Source organism: Poecilia reticulata, linkage group LG17 (genome assembly GCF_000633615.1).
Source record: "Poecilia reticulata strain Guanapo linkage group LG17, Guppy_female_1.0+MT, whole genome shotgun sequence".
NCBI classification, from domain to species: Eukaryota; Metazoa; Chordata; class Actinopteri; order Cyprinodontiformes; family Poeciliidae; genus Poecilia; species Poecilia reticulata.
The window spans coordinates 27,390,764-27,409,317 of record NC_024347.1 but is presented as its reverse complement, the minus strand read 5'-3'; the positions used below and the strand labels follow the sequence as shown (position 1 = coordinate 27,409,317).

Here is an 18,554-nt window from a genome sequence, read left to right as displayed (position 1 = left end):
GTGTATTAATATAAACGTATATGGATTATCTTAAAGCTTTCTGTGTGAACTGAGATTAATTGAAGAGACGTTTGTGTTTATGAAGGAGAAAACAGGACGTCACTAGTGAAAGCTCTCTACAGCCATCTAGTGGCGGGGTTTGTCAATCACAGCTGCTAAAATGAATCAGAAAATAATAATAAATAACCACCAGAGGGCGCCAAACCCCGTCACTCAAACCACCCGAAGAAGACTGAGACAGAGACACCGTCTCATTATGAGCTTTATTCTGGTCTGAACTAATGCTTTAGAGTGCTTTAATTGACCTGAATAATTACCTCACAAACTCCTACTGCTAGTCAGTCTGACAGTAAAGAGTTGAATCGTCCATCCAGTATAAACACTTGACCTTAATGAGAAGGTTACTCTTCTGAAAACAGGCCACTCAACACATTACTAGTGGAGAAATCTATACACCAATAAAAGGCGTTCTGAACTAAAATCAAAGTCTCATTAAGTTTGGAGAGAAACAATGAATGAGTTTGGCCCACGGCACTTCAATTAAAGCACAGGCAGGTCGGCCTTAATGAGGCTTTTATCCAGGTTGTCCCAGTTCCAGAAAGTTGGTGTAGCAGAAAGATTTTCCATCAACTATTTTTATTCATCCTATAAACTCAATTATGTGGCCAGAAGTTTATTTTGGGCTTTTAATCATCTATTCAAGTTGTTCTTTCTTCATAAAGCTGTTTTATATCTATGTATGAAAATTTAATATGCACATTTGTGTCTCAAACAATGCTAATGAATTAAGCTGATCATTTTAGGACATCTGTTTTCAGGGATACTAAAATCGAGGTGTAATCAGCTAAAGGAGGAATTTAATCTGACATTTGGGGTGCATGCTGTGAATAGCAGCCTAACCATCTGAAAACAATGATTATTTTTACCTCATAATTTGTAATTTAGTGAGGGTGGCATCCTCCCACAGAGCCTACCAGGACATCATGTTTCTCTGTGATCATTATCAGCTACGTAATGGCAGCCCAGGATGGAGAAACTCACAAACTCTGATAAACACGCTTGGGTACAGCATCCTAAACTTTATGCAAGTGTAAATTTCTACTATTTCTAATTAATGTTTTTATTACGTTAATCAGGATCGCCCCCCACGGAAAGACATCAGAGGTATATGACACATTTTCTGAAGAGTCTGTTGAGTATTTTAGTTGTTTACCTTTGTGGGTAACACTTTATTTGAAGGGGGTGAATAAGACTGTCATGACACTGTCATAAACATGACGTAACACATGTCATGAACATGAATAAGCCTTCATGAATATTTATGACTGTCATAAACATGTCATAACACCCGTCATGAACATGAATAAGCCTTCATGAATATTTATGACTGTTGTCATAAAGCGTCATTTGGTAAATTATGACACTTTTATACAAAGTTGACATTATTCAAAATGTCTTTGTTATGACAACTTGACATTAAACAAGAAATCATGACGGATATAAATTTGTTATAAAAGCATTACTGATTGCACTTTAAAAATTAGGTAACTATGTTATTAAAGGTAAAGTTTAAACAGTAATGATTTCTTGGTTAATGTCAAGTTGTCATAAAGACATTTTGAATAATGTCAACTTTGTATTAAAAGTGCCATAATTTACCGAATGCCGCTTTATGACAACAGTCATAAATATTCATGAAGGCTTATTTATGTTCATGACAGTGTTATGTCATGTTTATGACAGTGTCATGTCAGTCTTATTCACCCCCCTTCAAATAAAGTGTTACCCTCTTGGGTTCCTGGATAAAAGATATGCATCTGGTTTAGTCAAAAGGTGTGGAAGAATGTGTATTATTTCTGGTTTAAGAAGCTCTAGTGATGATCAGAGAGAAACAGAGAGTCAAGAGTGTCCCCTTTAAGATGATACCAAACACTGTATTATAGCCCCTTGTCAAATGCTCATAACATGAGCCTAAACCGGACATGCACCAGTCTCGAAAAACAGAATTTATCCAAAGACGTTGTTAACTTCATGAGCTGATAACTATGAATCAGCTACCATTTTGGAAGAACCATCATACCAAAATATTAACTAGAGACATGTTTCAAAAAATATGGACAGACTTTACCACCTTGACATGGAAAAAAAACAACTAGTAGCTACATATTTGGTCCTGTATGTATAATTTTGACACAATATGGATGATGGTGACCCAGTCCGGAAAACAAAACCTTTAACTTGCGCACCAAGAGCTGGTTTTTATTGCACATTGATTTCACCCTCAAAAAATTTAATACATCATTTAAAAAATTCACACAAAAAAACCCATAATGAGCGAACATAGATGAAAATAAACGTATAAGCATCACTATTTCAGAGGAGCTAATGTAATGAGCTCAGCTTACCTCTCGTCCACTTGCTCAATGGGGTCCGTTAAGTTCACCACTTCAGTGGTGATCTCGACTTTGCGGACGCTACCGAAGAAGTCTGTGATGAGGACGCTTTCCGGATCCCTCTGGAAAAGGTCGGTCCGATGACCCGGAGTGGACACGCACTGACTCTTGGGACAAACTTTGAACTGAGGAGAAGAGAATAATAAATTTAGAAGCAAAATAGATACACAGTGGAATCAACTGAATAAAACAAGACAAAAGGTAATCCAAGATATGTTTGCACATAAGAGCTATGAATATGTCCCTGTTTTACTTTCTTGTCAAGGGGGATTAAACATGCATGGAAGGATCACAGCAACATCCCAGATATGTTTTAAATGACTGAATAACATCATAACAAGACATAAAGCTCAAAAAAGTAAATTTTACATAATGCTGCCCCTCTGTAACGGATGAAACTGGCATTCAGACGCAGCTTTTTGTATTCACTTAGCTCGTGTTTATTCAATATTAATATTTGTCTGATGATCAGAAATATTTAGGTGCGACAAAAAAACAAAAACAGAATAAATCTGTGCATTCTGAGTTTTATTTCATAAAGGGGATAATGCATGTTAACGTAAATATGCCTGATTTAGACAGGGAGGCTAATTTTCATCTGCTGTCCCCAAGTGAGTTGATGGAAAGGATTTAAAAAGATTACAATTAGCATGCATAGCAACATTCATGACCTGTGATTTATGTCAAATTTCAATATGCAGCTAAAACAAAACGTCACATCCACAATAAAGCCACCTAAAGTATTAGCTAGTTTAAAAATGGTACAATAAATTAGCACAGTTTTGATTATCCATATTTCCTGAAACTGTTCAGTGATGTAATAATTTGAGTCCTAAATTTGAATTTGAAGTCCGAACAGAAAACAGCAACTACATGGAGTAACTTTTTCTATCTGGTATTTTACAGTCTCCCCTACTTTCATAGTAATTTATGGGAAAATGTAGTTCAACCAATAATTCACTGCACTATGGAGAAGCAAGTGTGATTATATTCACAAGGTTTCAGCTTATTCTGCAGGTATTTTTGGTGCTTGGATTGTTAGGGTTGGAAAAAGCATCCTAAAAGTTTTTCCATCAGTAATTTGAGGATTTATTTGAAAATTTCAGAGGCAAATTTTTAAAAAGGAAAAAGAAATCATTAGCCTGTCCTGAGCATAATCTCTGTTAGTCAGACAGGACTGGAAACAAAATCACACACTAAAGCGAACCTGAAAGCAGTTTCTTTAAAAAGGTCAAAGCTTTTCAGACTGGATTTAAAAACTTAATGGGCTTGTCAAGAAAATCTATAGAATTGATCAGTAAATCCACAAAAAGCAGCAGAACAAAGAGTGCATCTACAGAAACAGAACAACTGGAACAACTAGAACGTATAATTAGCTTTAGTCAGAGCATACAGAGTAACCATGTCGTTTTCAGATAAAACTCCCGGTGGCTCGATGGATCTCTGCAGGAGACCGACAGATGAAAAGAGAGGAACCGCTGAGGCCGAGCCGCGGCGCAGAGTGCGTACGCACAATTCCTGAGTCCGGTGTCAAACGCAAGCCGGCTCCACGCTTTGTTACACATTCTCTTTCAAGTCTGGACAAGTCCAGGGAGACCTGCGTGTCTTTCATCTGAGGCAGCCAGAGGCCTCACATTCACTGCTACGCATCCTCCAGGATGAACTTTTTACAGTAACACTCATTTTTAATCAGCTGATGCTCATCTGTGCTCATTATGACATACACTTACATTTCTACAGGCATCGTGTTTTTGTTAAAAAAAATTTAAAAGTTACCAAATTCGGCATCGTACTTTAGAAATAATAATTGGTCCACTAGTTCTTTACACCAACTATAAACCTGGATAATCAGTCTTTACTGTCACTGGCTTAGAAAAACCTTATTTAAAATAAGCAAACAAAGCTTAGCCTGGTGAAAGGTCAAATAAAGCCTGGCAGCCCGTCAGGCTTATAATACACTACTGGAAACCATGAATAGGTTAGCATAACTTTGGTTGTGGCTTCTCATCGTTGCCCTGTGGCTTTTGTATTTTCTTTATCAATCAAATCAATCAAATTGTATTTGTATAGCACATTTCAGCAGCAAGGCATTTCAAAGTGCTTTACATAATTTAAAAAATTAAAACGGCATGTGACATTGAATAAACAGTAAGAAAGAGAAAGAGATAAAAAAAAAAGATTAAAAAAGATAAAAACATTAAAACCCGCACCCCTTTTCAACCACTTTCCGATTCTGAACTGAAATTGTTCTAAAAAAATAAAATACAGCAGTTTGTGGCAGGAAGTTGATCAAATAAAAGGGGCATTAAAACCAAAGTAACTGTAAATAGACTCACTGGTTCAGGTTTGGTTAAGCACCAGTCATTCAAAAGCTTTCATACATGTTTTTTTTTTTTAATCTGTAAGATTTCAGAAAATCAGTTTCATTGATGAAAACGTTAAAAAGAAAACGTTGCTCACCAGGTCGTTCATGTTGGCTTTGCTCGCCGGGTGGATGTCCTCCAGGAACTCCAGCAGGTAGAAGGTGTAGCGATCCATTAAATGGACTCCTATGGCCAGATCCGGTTGGTGCTAAAACAGAGGAACAAAAATTAATGTGATTATGGCTGTATTTTTAAATATTGCTATTTTTGTCGCTGTTTTTTCTCTTTCCCACTTCTACCCAAAATATCTGTGTGACAATAAAGCAAAAAATAATAGAGAAAATGAAAATACTAATAATGAAAATCAGAAAATAACTGCCAAGTTAAACAATTCAATCTTTGTTGTGATATCACTTGGTTATGTTCCGTTTTGTCTTCGTTCTACATGTATCCATTTTATTGTGCACCACCTTTTTTATTCATTTTAAAAATTGTTTTGTTATTTTGCAGCTCAACATTTCTGTAATATGTGTTTTATATGCACCAATTGGTTAATTTTCCAATAAAAACTTTATTAACTAATAATTAAATTAAAGAAATATACATATTGATCATGTTTTCCTCCCTCAATGTCCCCTTCATTATAAAATAAAAAGATTTATTTTGATACCAATAATCAAAAGCGTTATTACTGCACCAGCTCTATAAATGTAATCTTCTGAGAGGAGGAAATCACTCCTCAGTGTTAAAGTGAGTTTTAGAGAGCTGCCAGTAAGTGCTGGGCAATGACATCTGAAGAAAAATGTTTTCATAACTCTGCTTCGCTCATTGGTGGGTAAATGTACGGTTCTGCTATGTGGACAGGAGAGAGTAAAATCAATCTGTGCAGAGGAAAATGCTCACTGGAAATGCTTATTTTAGTATTTTTAGCATGAATTCACACATGAAAGAGTATAAAATTAAATGAATGTATTTTGCGCCTCTTACTGCACCAGCAGTGTAAATGAAACTATGCTTTAAGTATATTGAAAAGGGAAAACTCAGTGTTTAATAGATTGTATAAACATGTAGCCTTTATAGAAGCAAATCTTCTTGTATACTGTAATTCTGATTTTTTTCCCACTTCTGTCTAGAAGTGTTGTTTAGTTCAAAACATCTCTATAAAGCAGTGTTTCACCAGAAAAACATACTTAGGCCCAAAACAAGTAAATAAAATAACCAATTTTTAAATAAAACTATAACTTTTGGCCATTTCTTTTATGCAAAGACAAGAAAAAGTCTTTTTGACAGCAACAAGTGCTTTAGCACTGTTAGTGGGAGATTAAGTGTTTCACCCATCTTATTATTCAGCAATCTTAGAGGTTCTTGTTTTGTTATATTCCACAATATGCAAATTTATCAATGTGAGAAAAAGTAATCTCTGTTTATTCAGTCAGTATTGAATGCAGCTAACACCAAATAATGTTAAAAATTAAGTGTGTTTTTTTTTTTTTATTTAAAAATACTGTATGATCCCAAAGGGAAATTAAATAATAATTCAAATTCTTCAGTTACTGTAGATGGTAATGGCTGTTGGCAAGAAAGCAGCCCATATTGCAGTGAATTTGAACAAGCTTCTGACTGAAGCTTTTATAAGAGTATCATGAAGACAGTCAGGGTTTACCATATTTTACTATATTTTATTGTTCACAGTTTGTATATTATGAAATATTTAGCCCTTTATTTTAAGGAAAGACAGTCCTCTTCTTGATACATGACAATAATCAGGTTTTAAAGAATCAATTAATTGATTGTTAGTCAATCAATGAGTTGTTTTGCTAAGTCTGGATGTAAATAATCAAATAAATATTTATACAACAAATCTTTTTCTCGTCTTCACTGCAATAAGGAAGATGAGCTCCGGTCCTGTCGGCAGTCACAGGTGTTATAAACTAGACTACGGAGTGAAAAACCTGCGAAAACTGCTGGATGATTTAATTTACCCTGTGGGTCATTATGAGGGGGAATAACTCACCGACAGGGAGTCTTCCCCGACCTGACTGCTGGCCAGAGCCATGATGTTTGGAGAGTAAAACCTCTCGTACATGGAGGCGCCCTGACAGGTGTCGATGATGAAGAGCAGCTCGTTGTACCTGGACAGACACGAAACGATCAAACTCATTTTCTAATAAACCCTAATCACAGGGCACACAGCTGGCATCGCACTTGTCCATTTGCTCCAATAAAAAAATCTGTTATCACACAACCCTTCATGCTGCAGTTACCATGGCCACCGAGTAAAAGCATCAGCACCATTCAATCCCGCCAACACGCCTACACGCCATTTCACCTCCTTCAATCCTTCTGCTCTTCTCTAAGAAAAACCTCTCCCCCCCTCGTTTGGTCAAACACAAATAATCAAATCAAGCTGACTGAATCAGGCTGGTTTGAGGAGAGTAAAAGGAGGTGGCAGTAATTAAGCAGCTAAAGAGAGCAATTATCACATCAGCATCAAAGCGGAGCTCGACTGGCACAGACACAGATGACAAACAGTTTGGAGTAAACGAGCCACTTCTCAGGTTTCATTACAGTCAGATCTGCATGACACAGCTCTATATGATGCGTTTATATAAATAAAATAGGTTAAGAAGCTGGAATATGTCTTAGATTAGCCTGGTTTCTGCTCCCGGTCGCCCAGTTACAAACCCACAGGGGACAATAGAGCCAAATTATCAAACTCAATCATCCAGATTCATATGAGCCTCTCCAGAGTTACGAGAGAATATGAGAGGAAATAATTAGTGCATTGATTTATTACTTCATTACAAGTTAAAGCTGTTGTTTTGTTGCAATCTAATTAAAATAAATTTCATTTGCATGAGACTTTTCAAAATAAAAATTAAAGCAAAACAAGTGACACAAACTTAAAATATATCAAGTCAAAATAAAACAAAGATGGAATCAATCAAAACTACATTAATATTGTTATTTATATCTAGTACACCTGCATAAAATAAAAGTAGGGCTGCAACTAATAAGTCTTTTAGTATAAATCAATTGGAAAAAAACATTTTTGCAGTTTTTATACACAATATTAGAAATATATTAGAAGATGAAAGTAAACAAATAGTTCAATTCATTAAAAAAAACAACTGCTAAATATGCAACATGACATTCTTTTAGTGAACGTTTCATGATCAACTGCAGCTAAAAAAATACTTTAAAATGTGAAAATCTAACTTTCTGAAGTCATTCTTAATTATGGCAGGATTAGTCCTCYATATTTCACCTTCTTTTCTGCCACATTTGCTCAAAAGCATCAGCCAATTCCACGTTGCTGATCTCTTCCGAATCCTGGAACTTAAGGAAGCCGTTCCCACCGTGACCTGTCAATGAAACACAAAATATATATTAAGACACATTTACTGGTAGCAGATAAAAAAAGAGACAGAAAATGAAAATAAAACACAGAAGAAAGGTGCTACCTTTAGCACCTTTATATTTAATATTACCTCTACAAGAGGAATTTTAATTTTGTCTGGTAATTTTCTGACAAAAACTTGGCAAACGATCAAAAACTGAGCATCTTATACATTTATTTTCTAAAACAGCTGTAATAAAATAAGAAAATACTCCAAGAGCTTGATCCTAAAAAGTCAAAATAGAATAGTTTTGTCAGAAAGTCTTCAAAAAGCTGATATTTCACCACTAAAATGTTGACATTATAGTGTTCTTCGCACCAATAAGAAAGGATATTTCTCTAAATACCTAACTCATCTCTGCATGAAATCTGAATTAACTCTGATTAAAGTGCAAATTAACCTTTTTGGAAAGAGCAGAGAGGACAATTCCCACAATATCTGCAATCTAAAACACCGTGAAAAGACAAGATAAACTGAACTTTCTGCAAAGCCATTTCCTTCTACACCGCTGCTGTTGTGCTTCTTTGATTTTGCATGATATCTAAAAGTCATTAAATAAATGTTAGAACATTTCCTCTATTGAATGTTAGAAAAAAGAAAAAAAGAAAGGGACATTAAACTGGAAAAGGGCATTGAAGAATTTAAACCCAGAGCGTTGCAGAGAAAACTGGGCGATTCTGATCTCAAATATGCAATTTCCATTTTTCTTTGTTTCTGATCTACTGATTGCAATTTTTATCAATTTGTTTTTCTCTGTCATGAGAAAAAAATAGTGATGTAGGTTTTTTGATAGAGGTGGCAGTTTTGAATGTACCTGAAAAAGGTACACTTGTGCCTCAAAGCAAGACGTTTGCTGATGTGTTCACAGCTAAAAGAAAAAGTAGGAGTTTTCAGATTCAAAGCAATTTATAAACGGAGGAAAAAAATAACAGGTTTCATAGGATTTCATCTGCAGTTTCCTGATAACAGGACATCAAATGAGAATAAAACTGAGTTAAGAAATCAGTTTTGGCGATTAAAAATTGTCAAAAAGATGGGAAATAATTAAATACCAGTGAGGTATATGAGGATGTTGCTTCGGTCGTCAGACAGGAGGCGTTTGGAGCGAGGAGTGCTGGGGGGAAGCCGTCCAGTCAAGACTCGCAGGAAGTTCTCCACTGTCACCTGAAACAAACGGGATCCATTGTGGAACATTAACAACAATTTATTTATAACAGTTCATGTCAAATTCATCAAAATTTTTTTCTTTTTCCAATCAATCAAGTTTATTTGTATACACTGTTCAGCAGTAAGGCAGTTCAAAGTACTTTTCATCATAAAAACGTAAATATCAGCAATTGAAACATTACAGTGACGTCATTTACAAATCAAATTATGGCGGCACAAAATCAACTCTAAACAGCTGGGTTTTTAGTCTTTTTTTAAAGGAACTCAGTGTTTCGGGTCTTTTGCAGTTTTCTGGAAATTTATTCCCGATTTGTGATTCACAGAAGCTGAATGCTGCTTCTCCATGTTTGGTTCTGAGAGGTCAGGAAGTTTGAAACAACAACAGCAGATGTTTAATTTTTAATATTTTAGTCTTTTTAAATCATCTAATTATGCTGAAAGCTTTAAAAAAGAAGCCCAGTCCAACATGTTTACAGCACAGAGGTAAACCGACCTCGTATCCACGGTAATCCACCTCAACGTCGTCTCCGTAGACGTTCAGCTCCATGTTCTTGTGGCTGAACACTGTGGCTGGTTTGGGATTTCTGTGGTTACAAGCCATGTCGTCGGCCAGCATCAGAACTATATGACTGGCACAAACAAAAAAACAAAAAAATAAATACATCAATATCGTTAAATATAGGTAAATAATAAAGTCAGTGGTGTTGAGTGATTTATATTGGTGGTAAAATACATTAGTTTAGCGTTTTCATGTAGTTTTTTGAACGCATTTGACTTTATGTTGGACTGAATAATTCCTCTTTATTTCAGAATCTTACTGTAAGTTTTGCTGCAAGTAAGGAATCAAGCTAGTTTCAGTGTTCTACTTTTCCACTTTTATTGGTGAAAATACAAAACTTAATCACAGTGCAGTCAATAAATTATTCATATTTAATCACAATTATGGAAAAAGAACATTTAAAGTAAGTTCCAGACAAAATCTGAAAAAAAAAAAATTGAATTATGCAAAGATTTTTTTTTATCAATTCTCATTTTTCTGTCACGACTTTGCACATATTTTTATGGAAACTGAAGGATAAAAACCAGGAAACTATTTTAACGAGTCGGGCAAGCAGAACAACGTTCCTGATTTGATTTCTTTTTTCTATTCCCACCAGTCAGCAGTGAGCCCTTGTTGGGCTGAATGGTACCTGTCAGGGATGCCCAGCCTCTTTACGCTCCTGTACACGGACAGAGAATTGGCCACATGTCGGTAGTTGAACCAGAACCTGGAGGTACACACCTGTTTGTCCAGTAAAACAAGAAAAAGTCTTGTAAAGCCGGAAGAAATCAGGAAGCTGCTCTCATCATTAACGAATAAAATCAGTCAGCTTCATGAATATGTACTGACCAGAACAGCCCAGTTGTTTGTATGACCGCTGCTAAAGAACTGGCCTGCTGTATTCTGATAAAATAAACAAAACAAGACACGTTAAATATAATTATTTTTCATGTGATTCTGATATTTAGAAGCGAAAAGATCCATTCAGCAGTGAATAGGGTTTATAAAGAAACATAGCAAGCTAACCGGAAGCGATTTGTTTGATAAAATTTAACACAGATATACACAAATACGGCAGGAAATCCGAAGCTAGAAATACAAACTGATACTCACCTCAATATTAATGCAGTCCGTAACTAAATACGTTAGGAATAAACTTAATAAAGTGAGTAATTTCATTGTGCAGCGCTGTCAACACTGACTGGATATCGAGGAAGTAAAATCCAACCGGCGCGAGTACTTCCAGTACGAGACTTTTCAAAATAAAAGTTCACGCCTGACAACATTGTTTTCATTGAGTTCAATCAAACCAGGTATATTTCAGCTTTATTTAAAAAGGACTGAGGCATAGGAATAATGAAAAATAGCCTATACTACTACAAAGAGTAGTAAACAGTTCCCAAACCTGCTTAATAACTAATACACACTTGATTCATCCTAGATTTCTTTTATCTAATATTATTGTTATTGTTGTTGTTGTTGTTGTTATAGTAGTAGTATTAGTTCACCACACCAGCTGGAATCTACTTTCTAATTATTTAAAAATTTATATATTTGTGACGTCTTGGCTGGGTCACTCAAAAGCGGCTTTAAATTCAAAAAGGTTTTCCTGGTTAAATAAAAAATACACAAGAATGACTTTGTTTGAGCTGAATTGCCCAAAGGTCCAAATGCATTTAGAGCCTCAAAAGAATTTTTATTTTACTGATATAAATAAAGTAAAAGTCATAATATTATTAATAATACCTTTTTTTTTTTTTTTTAATCGTCTTGTGTCTTAAACTACAAGACAATAAAATAATCATTCATAAAATGTGGATGCGAACATATAGAAGATAATTGAAGTTCATGTAATTAAACAATGAGAGGTACACTTTCAAAGACGGTAATCAAGGTTGATCAAGATGACATATTAATGGGTTAATATGTCATCTGCAAGAGATTAAAGATGTTCATCTCTTGCATTGTCATTATGTTCATTTATTTCTGCTCTATCCATCTTCTGATTTTAATGTCGTCTGCTTTATTTACATGCCAAATATAAGAAAAATGAGAGATAAAACTCATGTTATGATTAGTTCAACATTCAAACTGAACATCCTATTGCAAGACAAATATCGGCTTCATGCTATTGTGTCTTTGGTTTTGTTGTTATATTTTGAGATAATTACTATTTCCTTATTAGTTATTGATTTGGACATCTTTGGATTCAAATGTCCTCTCCTGTGAGTTAGCAAAAAGCTAAAGGTAAGTATTTAAATATCTGCTTGCTCTGAATGGAGGAACTGCACAAAATTTCTTCATCCAAGTCCAGCATAGAGTCCAGCTTGATCACCAGGCAGCATAAAAACCAGCTCTGTCAAACAGCAGGGTGTGTGATTTCAGAGCACTGAAAGACTCTAATCCCTGCTGCTGCTGCTGCTGCTGCTGCTTTGACCTGCTGCATCCGTCACTTTCCCAACTCACAGCTCATTATATAATAATGAAATCTGTGAAGTGCAACTCAAGCTACTGTCTTAAAATTTTATATAATGTTTAATCAGAAAAGCAGAAAATTTTGAAAAGTCAAAAATATGCTAGAAAAAAAATCTGAAAATTTGAGATTAATCTCAGAAATGTTCTAAACAAAAACCTTTTTTTTGGAGGAAATTTATTCCCTTTTTTATCTACACTCACCTTAAATTAATAAGCTGTCATATAACTGTGTCTTCCATGCTACATCATTTATAAATCTGCACTTATTTATGAATAAGACAAGCTGCACTTGTCCTTTTTATAAATAAATAAGACTAAGACAAGCTTGTCCCTAAAGCTTGTCTTAGGGACAAGTTTTTCTTGTCTCTAAGAAAAGCTTGTCCCAATTTTCTTAGGGACTTTTGAGTTTTAAAATTTGATGGTGCATTTTTGATTTCAGTAAAAAGTCAGAATTTTTGGGGGGGAGGGGAAAGAAGAAGAAGAAAAAAGTCAGAATTCTGAAGGGAAAAAAACAAAATTCGAGTTTAAAGTCAGGGCCAATAAAAAAATAAAAGAAATTGAGATTAATTTTAGAAATTTTCGATAAAACAAAAAACGAGCTCCAAAAGTCGAAACTTTGCTAGAGAAAACTTTTAAAGACTTTCTGTTGTTTTTTCAAGCAAATTTTCGACTTTAGCTCAGAAATGTTCTTCTTGTTATAGAAAAAAAAACGTTTTTTGGCGGAAATGCATTTTTTTTTTTCTCTATGAACAATAACCTTAATACACCGTCGTATAGATTTGCCTAACGCATAAACATTTTTGCATGACTCAGAGAAAACGGTTGTAATTCTGAGTTTAAGGGCAGACGGGGGTTTTTTTTCCAGTGGCCCTCATCCTCTTTCGTGTGGACGCGCTGTGCGTAAACACGAAGTTTCAGTTCTAACTGCAAACGCCACCAGGAGGCGTGGCGTGCGCTCTTCTGCATACAGAACCCGCAAGCTGCTGTCAGCAGAGCACAGACCGTCCAAACCGGAGCTGCGCGCCGCAAGCGAAGCGCCGCGGGAGGCGAGAAAAAGAGTCAAACCGAGCCACGCATCCGCACCACTGAGAAAAGGAGCAGGCGGAGGAAGAGGAGGAGGAGGAGGAGGGCGGCGCGGTGGCATCACCTGCAGGAATCCACTTGAGAAGTCCGCAAGGACAGGGGCGGAAAAAATGCGCTGAGAGGAGATCTGTCACGAACTCGCTCATTAACCAAAGATAAATCAGAGGGGAAACAGGTGGGAAAAATCCGCCTCCGATAAGTTTTTTTTTTTTTTCATTTAAAAATAAAAGAGGAAATCCAGCTGGAGATGAATACCAACGATGCCAAGGAGTATCTGGCACGGAGGGAGATACCTCAGCTGTTTGAGGTGAGAGATGGAGCTGACATGATGTTTTCTACATCAGGATAGTCTGAAGCGATGCAATGTGCGCTGGAGAGGGTCTTATGTGTCATCTTTTACCAGTGAAGCAGAAAATATTACAGCTGAAAGCTTAAAAACAAGCGCATCATGCTGGTGGTTTAATGATTCAAAAGCCGTTTTAAAAACTGTAGTTAAACATATATAGTATGCATTTTAAGTTATTGCAGATGTTTAGCAGATAAATGTAAGAATAATGACTGTTTCTGCAAGAAGGCACGCATATTTAAACAATATAAGTGGCAATCTTCTCACATTTCTCTCACATCATTACGCTCTGAGTTTGTAGCAATATTGATATAAGATTACTTCTGCGTGGAGGACAGTAAATTATCTCCTCCACTTAATTACAGTCAATTCCCACTGTGTTGTGTGGCGAATGTATGCAAGCAATCAGTGCAATCACTGCTGCTTATTTGCTGTCAGCTTAAATTACGTTAAGCAGTGAAGTGGCACATCATCATAACTACTATTTTGCTGCATGCAACCGATGCTCAGATGCCGTTTTTGTCATCTGTCTGACCAGAAAGTAGATGAAACTTCTGGAGGCTTTTCAGGATGTATTAGAGGTGGAGGAAGGGTGGAAATCAGGAAGGAAGTCCCTGAGGAAAGTGTTGTTTGGGAACAGTTAGGTTTTCCCTTTTCTAATGGTAGCAATAGAAAGAAAAGGTCATCGGGGTCCTCACTGCGAAAGAACAAAATCTTAAGCATTTTGGGTCTAGTTTTCTTGTGGAAATATCTTAGTAGACTTGAAATGAGGCAGAAACTAACTTATAAGTAACTTTTTAGCACAATAGACTAGCTTCTTTTAGGGAAATAATTCATTAACATTGATTAAAAATACTAGTTTCACTGGCAGAATATTTCACTTATAACAAGACATTTTTCAAATTTTATAAGCAGAGTACCCAAAAACTGTAATCAAGTATGAGTCGTGATACTTCTACATATTTTTACTCAAGTAAAAGTACAAGTAGCCGCCAGGAAATTACTTAAGAGTAAAAAAGTATTATTACTGAGTAACTGGTTATCAATGATTTAACATTTAAAAATTACATCATTAGATGGAACAAAATATAAAGTTAAGTGGAAATGTTGGTATTTTAAGGATGAAAGTGACAATAATTCATACAAGTAACAAAAAATAACAAAATCAGGCAAAATAAAATTTTTCCAAATCAGTTTCTTTCAATAAAAAACTTATAAAACTTTAACAAAAACTGCAGGTGTGAGTCTGTGTCTGGTGAATTTCTGGTTAAAACGTGTTTCTTCTTCATTCAGTGGGTAGAAAAATCCAGAAGTTTTACTCAAATAACAGTAGAAATACTTCATAATAAAAATACTGGAGTAAAAGTAAAAATTACAGCGTAGTAAAAATACTCCTAAAAGTTTGGGGTTTTTTTCTCCAAAATGTTACTCRGGTAAATTGAGTAAATGTACCCGATTCTGGTTATAAGTGAAATAATCTGCCAATGGAACCAATTATTTTTCACCAAAGTTAAGGAATTAATGACTCTAAAGATCTTGTTTGTTGCTGAAAAGTTAACTTATAATTTAGTTTTGTCTTATTTCAGGTGTAATAAGATATTTGCATAAAAAACTAGACCAAAACCACCTGGTAAGATTGTGTGTTTTTGCAGTGCTGCCCTGTTTTGCCAGACAGGGTCATGGACAGAATGAGATGATGGTTCCCCAGCCGGAGCCCAGACAGCAGGCGGGTTTTGAACTTTAGATCTCATTAGTTGCTCAGCTCCACTTTACTCCCACTGAACAACAATGTGCTGTCGCCTCTCTCCTCTAACTTTACACCTCATCCTCTGCGCTTCCCACAGAGTCTGCTGACGGGTTTGATGTACTACCGGCCCGATGACCCCATCGACTACTTGGAAGGCTGTCTGAAGAAAGTCCGGGAGCTCGGCGGCACCGAAAAGGTGCGGTGGGACACTTTTGTGGGCCAGGAGAGGAAGTCCCTTCCTCCGCTCAACGGCGGCCAGTCGCGCCGGTCGCTCTTCAGAAACGGTGAGGCTGCTGAAAGGTCAAGGTCTTTTAATGCGAATTACTTGTCCATAAAAGTAGGACACAAACTGTTTATCACAAACTGTTTTATCAGTGTTTCACCGATTATGTGGTACACCAACACAAAAGAGTGCCGAAACATGAAGAAATATTTATTTATTTCAAACCGGTTTTTGGGCTACACAGTGGCGCAGTGGGTAGAGCTGTTCCCTTGCAGCAAGAAGGTTCTGGGTTCCATTCCCGGCCCCGGTCTTTCTGCATGGAGTTTGCATGTTCTCCCTGTGCATGCGTGGGTTTTCTCCGGGTACTCAGGTTTTCTCCCACAGTCCAAAAACATGACTGTCAGGTTAATTGGCCTCTCCAAATTGCCCCTAGGTGTGAGTGTGTGTGTGCATGGCTGTTTGTCCTGTGTGTGTCTGTGTTGCCCTGTGACAGACTGGTGACCTGTCCAGGGTGMCCCCGCCTCTCGCCCAGAACGTTAGCTGGAAATAGGCACCAGCAACCCTCCCGACCCCACTGAGAGACAAGGGTGTAAAGAAAATGGATGGATGTTATGAAACTGGTTTTTAAAAACAAAGAAAGCCAAGAACAAAATAATTAGTTAAAAACATGTTGTGGTATTCATATTCAGTTTGCTAAAGAACCAACAAGTAAGTTATATTCCATTAAAACCAAATAATTACAAACTGCCAAGAAATAAGACCTAAAATACTTAGTAAGATTTAGTGTTTTTGCAGTGTAGATTTGTTCACCAGCAGCTTAGACTGAGCAGTTCAAGGCCTTTTAATGGGAATTTATCCACATAAGTCGCCAAATGCTTGAAATATAACCTCATAAAACATATTTTTATCCACTAACAAACACAAAACTGCAATAAAAATGTTCTAAAAAGTAGTTACCTGGTGAAAGTCCTTGTTGGTCCCACTCTCTAACCCGTGAACGTTCGCCTCCAGCCAGTAAATATCCCACAATGCATCTCTACATTTAAAATTTACAGTACAGCTGTGCACATGATGCAATCACATCCCAAATACTTTCAATATGCATTTCAGTTCAAAACGCAGACAACCTACCGTATTATCATGATGTCGTTTTACAGCCATTTGTTACAGCGTATTTGGTCACAAACTGTATTTTATTGATTATGTGAAACATCAACACAAAATAACGCCCAATTACCAAGAAATGCGGTTTGTTACCAAGAAACTGGTAATTATATAGTTACCAGTATACTTACCAACACAAAACCTTACCAAGTATTTTTATTTACTTTCTAGTGCAAATATTTTAGTTCATGTAAAATAAATCAAAACTAACTTACATGTAACTTTTGAGCAACATATCGGAGCTTGTTTTAAGTCAGTAATTTATTAATATTGATTAGGAAAAGTACAAGTTGCAGATTATTTAACCTGTAACTTGTGAAAATGGCTTATTATTGTATTAAATTTACTTGAAACAAGCTCCTGCGTGTTGCTTGAAACTTGGGTGCACACTGCAGCCTGAAGTGACCCAATTCCCATTTTTTTGACGTAATGCGACCTGTATCCGATCTTTTCACGGCAGTGTGAACAGCACAGGTCGGATTATTTTTCGAATGTGACCCATATCCGATACGTATCCGATTCAAATGCGACCATAACGTCTAGGCCGCATTCATCCGAACTGATCGACGTCACTGATTCTCAACAAATCTCATTATTCTGCATCCTGATACGCGCAAGTGGGAAAAAAAACAACAACCATGACGGACTATAATGAGGATTAAGTTGTTAATATGCTGCTCCGGCCGGACAGCAACTTCAAATATGTAAGCTAAGCTCCACCGTTAGCCTCCATGTTTACTTCCGCAAACACTGAGCACTTCTTCTTTTTATGGCGGTTGGCAAAACACTGAGAACGCTGACGCTATTGCGCCCTCTACTGCGCAGCGGGACACTTTCAGGTCGTTTGCTCGTTCACACTGCAGAACGCAGGTCGCATTTACTGGCAGTGTGAACGTCCCTGGCAAAAAAATCGGAATTGCCAAAAAATCTGTCTCATTTCAAGTGTGTTAAGATATTTGCAGTAGAAACTAGATCRCAGATACTTGGTAAGGTTTTCTGTTTTTTGCAGTGTAAGTATGTGAAGTATATGAATTCATATTCTACCATAACGAGTAAAAACTTTGCTGAAATTACTGTCGCAACTTCTTTTGATTATGTCTCAACGAGTTCTTCACCTCTGTCTGACACTTAGGGGTTTGTTCCTCTTTGGTTAGGTCCGTCTTGTTCCTGTTCTCCTTTAGTTCAGCTCCTCATCGTGTTCTAGTTACATTTGTTTCATATAGTTATTTCTTGTTACTCTAGTTTCATTYGGTTTCGTTTCATTAAGTCTAGTTTATTCCTTAGTGTTTCTATTTTTGCTTGTTTGCTTCCCAATTTATCTTTGCAAAACAGCTGCAGCTCAGACTGAAGGGAGAGCTGGAGAGCTCATATGCTGCAGATTATTAATTATATTTGACTCGGTCATTTTAACATTATTTAACATCATTTTAGCTCTGCCTACCTGTTTCAGGTTGCTGTGCTGCTGGAAGACAAACCTCTCTCAAKATTMAATTGTTTTCAGCCTCAAACATCTTTTATTCCCTCCATCACAGTTTAATCGTCTCCATGCCTGCAGGTTAAGGCGAACGGCCTTGTAATTGTCCGATTCACT

At 36.5% G+C, this 18,554-nt stretch overlaps 2 protein-coding genes across 2 annotated transcripts in view; one reads left to right on the top strand and one right to left on the bottom strand.

Annotated features, from left to right (window-relative positions):
• pigk (phosphatidylinositol glycan anchor biosynthesis, class K) overlaps positions 1 to 11,157 on the bottom strand; it is a 39,618-nt gene extending 28,461 nt beyond the window's left edge. The window contains exons 1-9 of the mRNA XM_008434640.2: positions 11,039 to 11,157; positions 10,775 to 10,828; positions 10,575 to 10,666; positions 9,878 to 10,013; positions 9,270 to 9,381; positions 8,085 to 8,181; positions 6,831 to 6,948; positions 4,914 to 5,024; positions 2,406 to 2,578 (exon numbers count right to left, since the gene is read on the bottom strand). Of these exons, the coding sequence (XP_008432862.1) occupies positions 2,406 to 2,578; positions 4,914 to 5,024; positions 6,831 to 6,948; positions 8,085 to 8,181; positions 9,270 to 9,381; positions 9,878 to 10,013; positions 10,575 to 10,666; positions 10,775 to 10,828; positions 11,039 to 11,104 (959 nt within the window). The 5' untranslated portion in view covers positions 11,105 to 11,157. The remainder of the gene's footprint in view (positions 1 to 2,405; positions 2,579 to 4,913; positions 5,025 to 6,830; positions 6,949 to 8,084; positions 8,182 to 9,269; positions 9,382 to 9,877; positions 10,014 to 10,574; positions 10,667 to 10,774; positions 10,829 to 11,038) is intronic.
• Positions 11,158 to 13,374: 2,217 nt separating this feature from the next.
• The window catches only part of ak5 (adenylate kinase 5), a 97,128-nt gene continuing 91,948 nt past the window's right edge, over positions 13,375 to 18,554 (top strand). The window contains exons 1-2 of the mRNA XM_008434639.2: positions 13,375 to 13,790; positions 15,674 to 15,860. Coding sequence (XP_008432861.1) covers positions 13,731 to 13,790; positions 15,674 to 15,860 — 247 coding nt within the window. The 5' untranslated portion in view covers positions 13,375 to 13,730. The remainder of the gene's footprint in view (positions 13,791 to 15,673; positions 15,861 to 18,554) is intronic.